The sequence below is a fragment of the Antrostomus carolinensis genome, unplaced genomic scaffold (assembly GCF_000700745.2).
Source record: "Antrostomus carolinensis isolate BGI_N321 unplaced genomic scaffold, ASM70074v2 scaffold984, whole genome shotgun sequence".
NCBI classification, from domain to species: domain Eukaryota; kingdom Metazoa; phylum Chordata; class Aves; order Caprimulgiformes; family Caprimulgidae; genus Antrostomus; species Antrostomus carolinensis.
Window position 1 is genome coordinate 11,711 of NW_010311206.1, and position 15,334 is coordinate 27,044.

Consider the following 15,334-nt stretch of genomic DNA (forward strand, 5'->3'; position numbering starts at 1 on the left):
CATATAGGCCGAATAGCATTATGATAGTGCTATTTGATCTGCTGCTTCATATTTCCAGTTATCATTAAGGCAGCAACCTTTTAAAATTTTGTAGATTGTCTTTTTTTCTATTTTTCATTAAGAGTATTCTCAATGTGCTCAATGCAAACTTTTGTGCCATACTGCACCACTAATCTTCTGCACATTTTCTTCTACCCTGTGCAATTACATTTTGGTCAGCACTATTTTTGTCCTCTTGGCTTCTATGACCCACTCACTGAAAGATATATCCTGTTCCTTATAAGACAGGTTGCAATGCTCAGAGTGGAACAACTCAATCAGGATAAAAGTAGTGTACTCGTGCCAGGTCAGCAAAGGGCAAACAGATGATCTTTCTGCTTTGCCTTAAATGAATAACCTTTGCTAAAATGCTAATTAACTATATTTCTGTCTTGCCTTTTGCAGACAGTTCAGAGTTTTTTATGGCACTTGAAAAGCATAAACAAAGAAGGCTTTAAAAAAGAAGCCTCTCAGGAGGGTTCATTAGTTTGGGTAAAGTACCAAACATGAACATAGTTCATAGTTATGCATTTTGTTTAGAAGTGACTGATTCAGGTAGTCCATGGTACTGTGGTGTAAAATGAGGCCTTTTTGGAAACATGTGTATGTGTATTAAACATTTTCCAGATTTAATATATGCTCTCTTTCTGTACATTTCCTTAAGAACCATGTAGTAGCTACCCTGTCAATAATATACTGTAATGCTTTTCAGTCATCAGTCTGTGGTCCACCTCTAAAGATTTACCTAGAACAACTCCATTAAGTTTCCATTTATTATGGAAAGGCCCATATAAAGTTGCTACAGGCCCAGAAAAGAATTAAATCACTTCAGTACTAATGAAGATTAAAGCTGGTTTTGTCAGTCTTCTCATTCTTTTCTGTTCACAAAGACTTATTTAACTTTTCTTTCTCACTGACAAGGTAAGTTTATTATTCTGTTTCATGTCCCTGACATTCAAAATATGACATATACTTGCATTGTCCCACTCTGCAGTTGGCTTTGAATATTCATGTATAAACACTGCTATTTATTAGCATAGTTGATAACCCTGAAATATACAGGGTACAGTATGAGTATTTAATTTCTTTCACTGTCTTTATTTATGCCACTCCAGAAACAAGACCTGTGCAAAATCTCAGTTTCTTCTGATGACAGACATCACAGAATTCCAGTGGCAAAAACTAGTATCATGTCTAAGTCAGTCTTGTTACATTACTGCTATCAGTTCTCCAATAAACTGCAAGGCTGTCTGGGTTTAGCTATACTGCCATCTTAGTAACCCTTCCTGGTGAAGCTGAGGTGGTTTTAAAACTAACATTGAGAAACCTGCAACAAAAATATCTATATTTTAAAAAATTTAAATTAGCTATCATTTTGCTTTAGCCTCAGTCTTTGCAGCTTCCTGAAGGCTTTCTCTTATTTTTCATTTTGAGCAAATATCTGAAAAAATTCCAGCAAAAAACCTCACACAACCCCCTTTCTTTACAGCTTATTCAGCTAGCTAGCTATGTCATTTTTTCATTCTTTCTAGTACATCAGTCTGTCCTGTGCTTCCATGCTCAGCGTACATGCCCCAGCAACCCTGACATTACCTCCAAGAAAAACTAAGTGAGAAACAACCATGCTAGGCAACCAAGTCAAATTTCTACAGAGGTCAAAGCACACATTGCCCACAAAACTTTTTCTTTGTTGATGCTACTGCACCATCCACATGGTATTTGTGTATGGAGTTTCCAATGAGTAAAAGCCATGAAACGGTAATACTAATTCTTCTGTTTTCTCATTCTAAAGGCATAAACGTGAGTTGAATGTTACAAAATCGTTAAAGACATAAGAAGGTCTACTTTAACCCATCAGTCATTCATACCCAGAAGTAATATTCCTCATAATGCTGCCTCCTACACGTCATTTATGAACTCAAGGGTCTAAGAATAAATATATAAATATAAATTATTATAAACTAGGCCAGTTATAAAACCAGCATGCTTTAACAACTTTAAGAAAGTCATTAGAAAGGCCTAAAAAGGAAAGTTAATTTTCTTATCCTTTGTCAATCTATGGACAACCCAACACAGATAGATAGATAGATAGGAAGGAAAGACAAAACAGCAAAATTCTGTTTAAGACCTCTACACACCATGCAGGTGATACTAGGTTTGAAACTTTTTTCTTTTTGAAGACTGTGGCATTTTACTAATATTAGGAACATTTTGGATCAAAACTTTTCAGTTCTCTTTACTGTTTTACACAGAAAAAAAATATTTACACATTTCATAGAATAAATTGTTTAGAAACAAAGACAGCTTTAATATAATATTTTTACCAAGGTCTACATAGAGGAAAAGGGAACCAAGTAAAAGTTATTTATGTGCAAATATTTCAAACAGTTGAACAATACTTCAGATATTTAAAGATATCCAAGTATTTTACATCTTGATTGTTCATTTTTTTCAATTGTTTACCTAAATATATTATTTTCTTCTAATAATAATTTAATATTTATTTTAATATTCTTCATAAGCTTCTTTTGATAAAATATCTCTATATACAAATTAATTGAAAGTAGAAGCAGAATAGGCTGAAAATACAGCAATGCGTGCATACACTAAGTATGAACTATATTTTTTTACCACACAATCCTTTTGATTTTGTCATTACTATTGCATACATTCCGAGGAGAGAAAATTTTACACAGCAAACACAATTCCTCCCTCAAGCTGGCTGCTGCATGATGCGGTGGAATTGCACCATCTTCTGGTAGCAAAATATCACTTTTTAAAAGCACCTGAAAGAAAACCTTTGTGTCACTCAGGAAATCAGGAACACCCCTCAGATAGATCAGGAATATATATTTCTTTTCATTAAAACATCCAAAAGTTGTTTTGTTTTGTTTTATTTCATAAAAATTGTATACAAAGAAAATAACCTGAGGCTTTCTAACAAAACACATTGCCGATATTTAATATTAAACTTCACATTGTACAAATAATTGGAAGTCAGAATAGACAGGTGATAGTTCTGTGCTAAAGCTTCTAGTAGGAAACTAGTATCATATTCTATTTGTTGATGGGTGTTTTTTCAATCACATTTTGAAGAACAACACTGAGGATGACTGTTTACAAACTGTTTTGCAAAATTATTATTGACTTCATTCATCCTGAAAGAGAGAGAAATTGTGCCACAACTTATAGCTAAACATTATATTTAGAGGGCTGTGAAACTGTAATTAAACCATGGTAAAAGGGTGGTCTTTGCAGAGAATTTTAATGCCACAGAGAGAGACTCTACTGACGTGGGCCCGCAGAGGGCACTGACAAACGCAGCTCGTTCCTCTTACCTCGTTATAGCCTCACGCTGACACTTTCTGTTTCCTCCACCAGCAACAGTGCGAGGCTTTCCGTGACCTCATTAACATCCAGAATCAGAACTATGACCAGCAGGAGGTACTGTGCCCCAGCTCCGTTCAGCCCATGTGTTCCTCAGCTTTCCTTTTATAACCTACATACTTAAACAAGCGCTTCCTATTTCCTTTGACATCCCTCACCAGATACAAATCCAGGTACGGATTGACTTCTCCCAACCTCATGTCTACACCTACATATTTGGACAGTCTCTCTGTATTCCTCCCATGCTGTCAACAGCTAACAAAGGGGTAGGTCATGAAATGTGGCCTGGAGCTGGACAGAAGGGGCCATAGGGCTCGGGATGAGAAACAGGCGACTGTGCCAGCCCCTGTTTTGGAAGATCAGCACCCGCGGGGAGCTGCAGAGCAGCAAAGAGAGCAGATGGTGTTCAGGCATACACAGAGGCACTAACCTGCCCTGCGGGGACACAGTGCTGGTGCAAGACACCATCCCCACAGACGTCACCTGCTGCGCGCATTAGGTGGCCCTGTCAAGCAGAAGGATCCTGGGCTGACCAAGGGATCCCTGTCCTGGCAGAGGCACCGTGTTATGTCAAGTAAGACCCCTGTGAAGTCACGCAGGAGTCCTGTGAGTGTCAGGCTCAGGAGATAACACTCTATGCTCGTGGCCTCAAAGGCACAAGGCAGGTGGTAGCTTCAGGGGACAGGCAGCATGGGGCAAATATGAGGGCCCTCCTCCCCCCGTCGCTTCCTCTTCCTTCTTCTCCTGGCAGCCCTGTATGTTGGTGGAGAGTCGAGCTGCTCTGCGGGCAGCACTATGGCTAGGTAGGGTGGGCAACAACAGAGGCACTGGCTTAGGAGTGGGGGAGAGGCAGAAGTCTCCCATGGGAAGACACAGAGGGGCCATGACCCCCATGGGGGCATTTGGTCGGCAAGTGATGGGGCCAGGATTTGCATAGCAGGGCAAAGAAACCCGGGGCTGAATCACCATCAGACCTTCCCTGCAAGACAGTCTCTGCTCCCTACTGCACCGGGGGCAGCCTCTCCCCAAAACACACCTCGGTACCGCTGGCGGGAAGGGCAGTGAGGGACCACACCCATGGCTGGTGTTCAGCTTCGGGGGGAACCCAGGGGTTAGTTGCAAATACTGGTTTCCTTGGAGATCTGCGAGGTCCCAGGCAACGGCTCACCCAGACCCCTTCACTCCTGGCAGAATCTGGACCTCCGCATGGATCCCACATTGGTCCATGATTCCCTTCCAGCCTCCTAAGTTCCCTTATGGAGTGGCCTAGAGCTACACAGAACATAAAGCTTTCTCATCTGTATTTGTTTACAGCTGTGCATGCAGGCCATGCTCCTCAGCTGTGTTGTATTCTTGAGCCTCAAGTCTATCCTAGGGGTAAATAATCACTCTTTATTCACTTTGTAGGGTAAGCACCTCTTTTCCATCTTGCCTTCATGTGGAATGTACCTTAATATGTTCTTTGCTGAGGCTCAGAGGTACACGTGACATGAACAATTTTTTATAGGAGCTGCTCTTTTCTGCCTTTGGCTGCAGATGTGGATGCAGGTGCTGGCTCTGCAGCTTCTCAGCAGGATCCTGCTATGAACCATTGAAGGGAATGCATGGGTAAGTCGTGAGTCTTCACTTCCTTTGAGAGCTGCCAGGCCCTACCCAGAAGGTTATGCTGGCCCCTCTGCAGCTGCTGCTTATGAAGAAGTGTCTCACAACATGGTATGAAGACTTTTTTCTTCTGTGTTTGATTACAACTGTTCCCCTGCAAAGTTTTTATCCAACTGCTGAGCTAGATCCTGGATTTGATCCTCGGGACGATCCCAATGGTATGTTGTCAATCTCTCTTTACAAGAAGGAACAAACATACACTTTTTAAAATATTTTACTTATGTGCAAGTCAATGGAATATTTTCTCTGCAGGTCTTCAAGAAGATTGTGGTCTGCCAGTGTCTGGCACTGATAAGTTTTGACCATTTGCTCACTTTGAGAGCAGCTAGGTCACAGGCAAAAGATCATTCCAGCTCCTCTGCAGCTGTTGGTCTGCAGACCAACATTTAACCATGACTGCTATTGCACAGTGAGCTTAAGGCATCTGTTGCGTGAAAATTTTCCACCCAGAAGCTCACCCAGGTGCCTTAGCAGCTTTGGGTCTCTCGACCTACACCTGTGTCCCCTGCTCATCTTCCATGCACTATCATTCACTTATGGAGAAGTAGATTGCAACACATCAGGGGAACATTTCTTCTGCAGAGGTGATTATGGTTGTGGCCATAGGGTATGTGTCTTCAGCTTGTGAGACGGATGCTGGTCTAGAGTCTCAGGGGAACACAGGGCTAAGGTGTTCAGTTGTCTTTTGTGGGTTTTATGATTTTTTAATACTGTATTGCGTGCTCAGGAGTAATCCAGGCTCCACAGCAACCACTCCTTGCACAAAGCCCAGGGGCACAGCTGCACGTTGTGATGGTTCAGCCTCTCAGACACACTGTGTGACTGTCAGCAGTACAGAACACAAAAAGATGTGTGACTGTCTCTTCTCCTACAGGTGCTGGTGGTGGTGGTGAGAAAACTCCACAGGCTGCAGATTCCAAATGATCACTAACAGAGCACCCAGCTGTTGCGCTGATCATCCTGACATCTATAATACTTCTGGCAGCTTTAGGTTACCTGGTTAAATCACTGCTGAAGAACAGGAAACAATGAGCTGGTTTTCCCAGCATCCTTGATTGGATGGTTGTTCTGCACAGTGAAGTACTTCCAGTGGCAGCATCCTGTTAGCATTTCATAGGGTCAGAATCAGAGAGTTGTGGAGTGGTTTGGGTTGGAAAGGACCTTTGGAGATCATTTAAAGCAATCACCCTCCCATGGGTAGGGACATCTTTCACCAGGCCAGGTTGCTCAAAGCCCCAACAAACCTGACCTTAAACAGGTCCAGGGATGGGGCATCTACAACTTCTCTGGGAAACCCGTTCCAGTGTCTCACCATCCTCATCATAACAAATGTCCTCCTCTGTCTAATCTAAATCCACCCTCTTTCAGTTTAAAACTGCTGCCCCTTGTCCTATCACTACAGGCCTTGGTAAGAAGTCTCTCTCCATCTTGCTTTAAACCCCCTTTATATATTGAAAGGCCACAAGAAGGTCTTCCTGGAGCCTTCTCTTCTCTAGGCTGAACAACTCCAACTGTTGGTGTGGTTGTCTCTGTTGTGAGAACTTTTTGCCATCAGCCTCTTCATTCCTATTAATGTGGATTCTTTTCCAAAACCCATTCTTTGTGTTGCAGAGAACCACTGCTTCCTGTTGTCGCCATATCCTCAAGGGGAGATGCAGCTACAAGCAAAGCCAAAGCAAAATTAGAAAACTCACCAAAATTGCCATGGAAATTAAAAATCTCACTAATCAGGGGATTTAATAATATAGTTGCAGACTGTGAAAACACTTTGGCCTCCTGTTGTCAGCTTCATAGAATCATAGAATCATTTAGCTGGACAAGACCTCTAAGAGTCTATTGAGTCTTTGACTATTGAGTCCAACCATTAAAACCTTTGAAGGGAAAGAATGGAGGAAGAGCCCTCTTTTGCACCTGGAGGTGCTGGTCCATTATGAAGCCAGTAAGAAAGGCATTCACACAGGCGAATAGAGAAGGGGGACTGTCTTCAGTTCCTGATGCTCCGTCTCTGCTGCTCCATCTTCCTTACACTCTTCCCCTGCTCCAGCATGGGGTCTCTCCCATGGGCTGCGGTTCTGCAAGAACTGCCCCAGCATGGGTTCTTTCCATGGGGTACAGTCCTTCAGAAACAGACTGCTGCAGCATGGGTCCCCCACGGGGTCATAGCTCCTGTCAGAAAATCAGTTCCTACATGGGCTCCTCTCTGCAGGCCCCAGTTCCTGCCAAGAGGCTGCTCCTGTGTCGATTCTCTATGGACTGCAGCTTCCTTCAGGGCATATTCACCTGCTCCAGCATGGGGTCCTCCATGGCTTCAGGGTGGATACCTGCTCCCTGGTGGACCCCATAGCCTGTGGGGGGACAACCTTCATCAGAGGTTGCACGAGAACCTCTGCTCTTGTGCCTGGAACACCTCCTTCCCCTCCTTCTTCACTGACCTTGGTGTCTGCAGAGCTGTCTCTGTCATATGTCCTCATTCCTCTCTCTCCCAGTAGTTTTTACACTCTCTGAAATATGTTAGGGTCTCTGTAGGCCCTAATATCAGGGTTGGTTGGCCTGGATTTGGCCAGCAGCTAGTCTTCCTTGGAGTTGGATGGTACTGACTCTGTCCAATATAGGGGCAACTTCTGGTTGCCACCCCTGCAGCCCTCTCAACACCAAAACATTGCCATGGAAGCCCAAGAGAGATGCCCAGCCCTGTGGTCTGCAGGGAGACAGTAAATAGCACGTAAAAGCGTCTCTTCCCTTCTTAGAGGTGAGAGGGATGTGGCAGTATTTCAGTGAGCTGACCAAGGGTGTCTGAGCACTAGTAGCATGAGCCAGACCTGACACAGAGTGCAGCACAGAAGAAAGGAGTCAGCAACCAACAGTAACACCATCTCAGCCAGACCCAGTTCACAGTGATGGATGTCAACACTTGGACTAAGGGTAGCTGGTCTGGGATGCCCAAAGTTGCTGGCAGCCTGCAGTAAGCTTTTAAAATTTACTGTATGACACAGAGAAACAAAATAATCATATGATACACTCATCTGCAGGAAGCAAACAATCTGAAGACATTAAGACATTTGTACGGTATGACTGGTTTGTAGCATGATGTTGTTTCCCTTGTACCTCTCCAGTTGTTGTTTCTGTGCTGTGCCTGGTGTCTTCAATGAGTCTGAGTTTGAGGAACTATAGTAGGAGGCTAAGGGAGGCTGATCTGCTCAGTCTGTCTGCTGAAGTTCTCTTTGAGCTTTTATTGCTTCTCATGTACCTGAGGGAATTACATCTAATAATAGAGTGCTCTTTTCTCTACTTAACAATGATGTGATAAAATATCTGAAAATTAAGCTAAGGTTAATTAGGACTAGGAAATATGGAATTTTTCTTTCTAAGTGTCATTAATCTTTAGAGCAGGAGAAAGCTGGATTTAAATCACTAAAACATTCCAACTAGGGTTGCACGCTTTTCTGGAAGCTGTGCTTTAACCTATAGCTTTTTTGGCATGTAAGCTAACTTTCTAAATTGGCTAAATTGACTGTTTGCAAAGTCAGACTAGATTGTCATAGTGTTGCAAGTACTTGACAAAGTAATCAAGATTTGATTATATAGAAGAGTTGAGTTTAATTAAGAAGTAGAAAATTGTAAAGCATAATGTATACGTTAGGATTGTTAGCTTTGAACTAAGTAATCATAGAAACCTCACCAAGAAGAGACTGTAAAGTCCCAGGCCTGTTCTAATCGTTAACTTAGTACTGGAGTTAAGAACAATGTATCTTCGTCACAGAATTTCAGAAAACGAAATTTATTACCTTAATGTTCATTGAAGCATTAAGACTCTTTGTTTTACTGACCACTGGCATGTGACAAGAGAATATGTTGAGCCAACTCCTTGGGACAAGGCAGACAGAAGTGTTGGAAACAGGCCCAGGAAAGAACTGTGTATGTGCAAATGAAAAGTACAACCAAAGGACACAGTGATGATGACCACCAGAAGACCGTGACAACCACCAGAGAGAGAAAGTGCACATGCAAAAGGAACATTTACATATATTAATAAGTTCCTGGAAATGTAATGAATATGTTAATGACTTCTTGGAAAGTAATGAATATGCATGTTTTGATAGTATAAGGCTTTTGTAGAGAGATGAGTCAGTATGCACGATAGGCAGAGCGATCCCCCGTGCATCCAGTCCCGTAATAAAGAGGTACCTGCTTCTTAAGACTACATTGGTGTTAAGAAGTTTATTCCTGATTTCAGTGACAATACCAATTTTTTAATAGACTTTACCTCTCAGGTAGCTCTATAAAGTAATTTGTTAATTAGCACAAGCTTCAGAATCAGTGCAATTGCTTTTTATTGTATTTCTCTGCATTAGGCAAGACTTTGTATCTATACAAGAAAGTTTATATCTGCTTCCAACTATGTTGTGGGCAACTGAAGTGATTACCTTACCTTTGATTTTGTCAGGCTTGATTGTTTCAGTGAGGAAAATTTCAAAGTTGGATACAACCTTTATTTTACTGTACACTTCTGCTATTCTATTTTTTTCAAGTTAAAAGAAATAATATAGAACACTGTCCTTCGTGGAGAACCTGACATCCAGGAGCCCTAAGGAATTGGTTTTTATTACATTTTATTGATGTGTACATTTTAATTGCAAATACTGTCTTATAGTAAAATATGAGAACATATTTGTGCTATTTAACTGACTTTTAAATTTGTTTCTTGATAGAAAATACTGAAAGACTATCTCTCCATTTAGCTTTAACTTCAGATTCACCTGAAGTCTAGTGTCCTTGTCATTTAGAGCTTATGAACCAGTGTCAACACATAAATATTTGTGTGGATCCATGTGGCCTGAGAGAAGGACTACACTATACACAAGTATTGAAGTACTGGTGTTCTAAGCAAGATTGAGTGCTCCTTCCTTTTCATGTGGTCTCTATCAACTTTTTATAGAAATAAATTTTAACTTTTTGTGAGTTTCATTAATTACTCACATTTGTGTGCTGGCATTCATCAATGGATGGTTGGTGAACTTCATGAAATCAGACCTTTGAGTCCTTGCAAAATCGTGGACAGTGATATTTCAATTCTCGCTAAATCCACCCTGAGAGGCATCCCAACTCAGGGGGAGATACTGGGTCACACAGCCCGCTGTAGTCCTGGAGAGCTCATAAGGTCTCTCCTTTGGATTGCTATTTATAGCATCTCGAGATGATTGGTTTCCCTCAATACTCTCCATTCTGGCCATAATTTGTGCTGAGTCATTCTGGTAGACAATTCAGGCAGCAGGTGGCCTAGGTGTGGCCAGGGGGTGCCTGGCCACCCCAGCTCCAGGTTACTGCACTTGCAACCAAGATAACAGCAAAAAGGGGCTTATCCTGAGATCTCAGAGTGGCCTAGGGGGTTGCACCACCACAACCCCATCCAAGAAATGAAAGTAAAGACAGAAGAAATAATAAAAGAACACAGTTGCCTGACAACAATATAATCCAGATAGGCAATCAGTTCTTTTGCGCACCAGAGACCCTTTTAGTGCCTGCAAACATTGGAGTTGAAGTTCAAAACAATCTTCAACAGCATCACAAAGTGTGACATCGTCGTGCACAGGAATCTTTATGGCAACATCCTGCTCTCAGGTGTGTCCATGCTCTTCCCTGGCCTGAAGGAAAGGAACCTGAAGGAGAAGTAGCAGCAGGTGCCTGCTGGCATGTTTGTGAGGAACATTGCACCCCCTGAGAGAAAACATTACGTGTGGATTGGGGACTCCATCCTCACCTGCCAAACAAAATTGGATCACCATGAATAATTACAAGGATTTTGGGGCAGCTGTCATTCACTTGAAATACTTTTAAGAAGAATGTCAGAGCAAGTGAATAGCTTGCTACTTCAACACATGCGCAAGAAAACCTGCTGAGAGCTGACTGGCCTAAAAGGTGCTACAGCTGCTTGTGCATTTATTGGCTGATGAAACCGGTATGAAAAAAAACATAACAAAACAAAACAAAAAACATGCCACTAAAGCATTGGTAATGAGGATCTTATTGTTTATCATCTCCCTTCCCCTTCCCCACCACAGAATTTACGGTGTGCACATATCACAGGGATGCAGTAGCTCCTTAACTGACTCACAGCCTGCCTTGGAGTCATATTGGGAATAGCATAACTCATGTGCTGGGAGATTCTTCCCTTGAAGATCTTTGAAATATCTGGATTTTGTATTCTAAAACTAGCTTTCACATTATTTTTTACCTCATTAAAAATGTTTCCTTGAAAAACCCAGCAAAACCCCAAACAGAATCCAAATATAAATCAATGCAAATGCAATTACTGTAACCAACCCTTCTCTGTGCCTGAGGGTCTGAAAAGAATTCATTGATTCTCTGCTGTAATTTATCTGGGAAGTAAGAACACCCAGTTTCACTTCCAAGTACTAGCCCTGAATCAGAATGCTGCACACTGCCAGCTCCCTGGAGGAAGCAGCGTTGCTGGTGCAGCTGTGGAGGATTGTGAGCTCATCAGGGTGGTGCCTGTTTGTGGCTGGGGGATCTGGAACGTTTCACCCTGTGCCAGCAGCCACTGCCAGGGGCAGCACCATCCTGTGCAAGATGCCTGACTCCACTGTGGCAGACACCTGCGCGGTGATTTTTGACATTGGTTCTGGACAGTGTAAGGCTGGTCTATCAGGGGAACAGGCACCACGCTCGGTTATTTCTACAGTTGTGGGATACCCCAAATTCAAACTTGTCATGTTTGGAGTGAGTCATAAGGACTGCTATGTCGGGGAAGAAGCACAGTCCAAAAGGGGCATTTTGTCTTTTACCTACCCAATGGAAAATGGGATAGTTACATCCTGGGATGACATGGAGAAGATTTGGAGCTATCTATATGAACAAGAACTCAAAATGAAACCGAGTGAAAGGCCAGCGCTGCTGACTGAGACCCCTCTCAATCCTTTGTCTCATCGAGAAAAAATGGCTGAGACTATGTTTGAAAGCTTCCAGGTGCCTGCCCTTTCTGTGACTCTGCAGGCGCTCACAGCACTGTATGCTTCTGCCCGCACAACTGGGCTAGTGCTGGACAGTGGTGATGGTGTCACCGTCACGGTCCCTGTCTACAAAGGCCGTTACTTGCTACGTGGCATTACCAGGCTGGATTTTGCAGGCAGAGGTGTAACCGAATACCTTGCTAGGCTCCTCTTGGAGACTGGACACTCCTTCGTGAGCACAGCAGAGAGAGAAATTGTCAGGGATATGAAGGAGAAGCTGTGCTATGTTGCTTTAGATCCTAGACAAAAGATGCAGGAAAAGTCTGAAAAACTTACGTGTGAGTACATTCTCCCTGACGGAAGGGCTGTCAAGGCAGGAGACCAGCTATTCCGAGCTCCTGAAGCTCTTTTTGTGCCTGCAGAAGCAGGAATACCAGGGCCAGGAGTTGGGGAGATGGTCCTCCAGAGCATCACCAAGTGTTGTGAGCATATCCAGTCCAACATCCTAAGGAACGTGCTGTTATCTGGTGGATCAACTCTTTTCCGAGGTTTCAAGGAGAGATTTCTGAAGGAGCTCCAGATGAGAGTTCACAACTCAACTCATGTCAAGATCATCTCGCCACAAGATCGGAGGTACTCTGTGTGGATTGGTGCTTCCATCCTTGCCAGTTTAAGAGGGTTTAGGAATATGTGGGTTACCAGGGAAGAATACAGTGAGGTTGGACCAACAGTACTCCAGAGAAAATACTTTTGAAAATCTCAGTAGGACCATCCAGGAATTTTTTTTTTAAGTGCCAATCTGAACAGCTGGAGAGCAGTTAATAAATCAGTACAAAAATAATTGATTTATAGGAAGTTATTTATATAGCTTACTAAAGAAAGGTCCCTTGTGCATTTTGTTTAAAAAAAGTCCTTTTTCAGAGCATTTTTGCTTTCCAAGATGTTGGTTTTAATTCTGGAAATGTGCTGATTTCTATTACAACTGTGAACAGTTTGTCAGACTCCTAAACACTTGAGAACAAGTCATTTCCATCCCATGCCCGTGGGGGCTGGCTCCTTGCCAGTTGCCATAAACTTCCTGAGAGTGGAAAGAGACTTCTGATGGAGAAATAGAGGGCTCAGGGGTATTGCTGACCCTTCACCATAGCACTAGAAATCTCCTGTAGCAGCCCTGGAGGATCTCAGAGGGGACTGAACTTCTGAATTTGGTTTGCTCATGAAGTTAAAATAAGTTGATCTGGCTTTTAAAGCAGAGCTCTTGGACCTAGAGTATCTCTATCTTGGACCTAGAATATCTGCTATTAGCAGATTGCCATGAGATTTGCTATATCACATCATGTAAAACATTGCCCACATTTTTCCATCTGTGGATTTTCACTAATATTCTAGCATAAGGACTATGTGAGACTACATTTAGATAACTTAATATAATGTTAATTCAAATTATTAAAGTAATAAGAGAGCACAAGGTGAAAGATATCTAGTTTGGATTTACTCTTAGAGGACACCTGAACAAATGTTTTGAAGTAAAGTATTTCAGAGAAGGAGGAGGCATCGGTCCCTAGCTGACACTGATTCTCTTTTTGGAAAAGCTGAATATGTTAGGATGTCCTGGTTTCTGCTGGTACAGAGCTAGTTTTCTTCTTAGTAGCTAGAATAGTGCTGTGTTTTGGATTCAATATGAGATTTGATACGAGAAGAATGTTGATAATATAGAACTTTTTTTTTTTTTTATGTTGCTAAGAAATCAAGGACTTTCCAACTTCTCATGTTTTCTAGTCTGCAGGTGCAGATGAAGTTGGGGGGAGCATAGTAAGATTAACAGATCCAAACTGACATTTAGATATGCCAATGGGATATTTCATACCATATAACGTCACATTCAGTATATAGAAGGATTGTCTGGAAAGCTTGCTCTCTTGCTTTTCTGGGATTTTCCTTCCTCTGGGATCACTAGCTGGGAACAGGCCGAGCATGGGTTGGTGGGTGGTGAACAATTGCACTGTGCATCACTCATTCACACACTGTAGTACTCGCAGGACAATGGCACAGGAGAATGGACTACCAGCCTGATTAAAAGGCATACCAATGTGTCCTGTCACAATTGGGATTTATGATTGCCCCAAGCAATATTCATCATAAACAATCATTGGGGAGACTATAGGAGCTCAAAGATTTGGGTGTTTTGCCCTACTGGATCATCAACAAGCTACACCCCCTCACCGGATGATCAAAGAGCTCCCATTAGCTCCCATCAAAAACATATGTGGGACAGCTTGTCATGGTAAAGCTGCCTTCTGTTGGCATGATGCCTATGACCCTGAGAAAGTCGAGAGGCTTGCATGCCTGGGAAATACTAGATGGGAAGGTTCATTGCATTAGCACTCGGTGGATAATCCCTAATTTTTAAGACCCTGTCCCAAGGCCTAAGGTACACCTAGTATTCTCTTGCAGGACCATAAGAGGGCAGATCCTTCCAACACTCCTGCTGACAGTAGTAATGATGGCTGACATGGATAGCCAAAGTCTGGACAACAACATGGTAGCCGGACCGATAGTGGGATTTGCACGTGTGGCAAACTTAACTTCACTAACCACATGACTCCAATGTGGAGGACCCCCTACCAATCTTTGTGCAAAATATTAACATATCACTAGCCCTTGAGCTTACCTGGAGACAATACAATAATTACACTTGGGTCTGGGGAACAGACAGGAAAGTTGGATGCTACACTCACACCACTTATAGCTGGTCACCATGCAATAAATACAATTTCAATATGGGAAACCAAGTGTAACGACGTCTTCCAACCCCTGAAAAGGTCATGAGGTGGGGTTTTAATGGCACAGTGCCCTGCTTTAATGTCCCCTGAGGAACCACCAAACATAACACCCAGTGGAAAACAGATGATTGTTCCCTACAATACACTGAACTATTCAAGGCCACTTGGTGTATCTGACAGCTTGGAACTCTTAAACAAACAATTACAGCATACCAGAAAGATGACTGCCCAGAATCAAACTATGCCAGGTCTAATGCTGATAAAAGAACAAGGCATGTGCAGGATGCTGAACTTACCCATAGATGACTGCTGTGTTTACATTCCAAATGTATCCATACAACTTTGAGACCATATCGACAAAATGAAAAGAGTAGCAAAGGACTCGGAAGCAATTGCTGCTGCAATAAACACCAGCCAGTTGAGGAAATTTTCCATTTCCAATAAGTACAGGTTTTCTTTGTTGGGATGATTACTCAGTCTTCTACAGTTGTTAGT

General features: G+C 42.5%; 1 protein-coding gene across 1 annotated transcript; it reads left to right on the forward strand.

Annotated features, from left to right (window-relative positions):
* Positions 1 to 11,676: 11,676 nt before the first annotated feature.
* LOC104523914 (actin-85C) lies at positions 11,677 to 12,810 on the forward strand. Its single transcript, XM_010166644.2, has one exon. It carries the CDS (start codon positions 11,677 to 11,679, stop codon positions 12,808 to 12,810), a length of 1,134 nt encoding a protein of 377 aa, XP_010164946.2.
* The last annotated feature ends 2,524 nt before the right edge of the window (positions 12,811 to 15,334 follow it).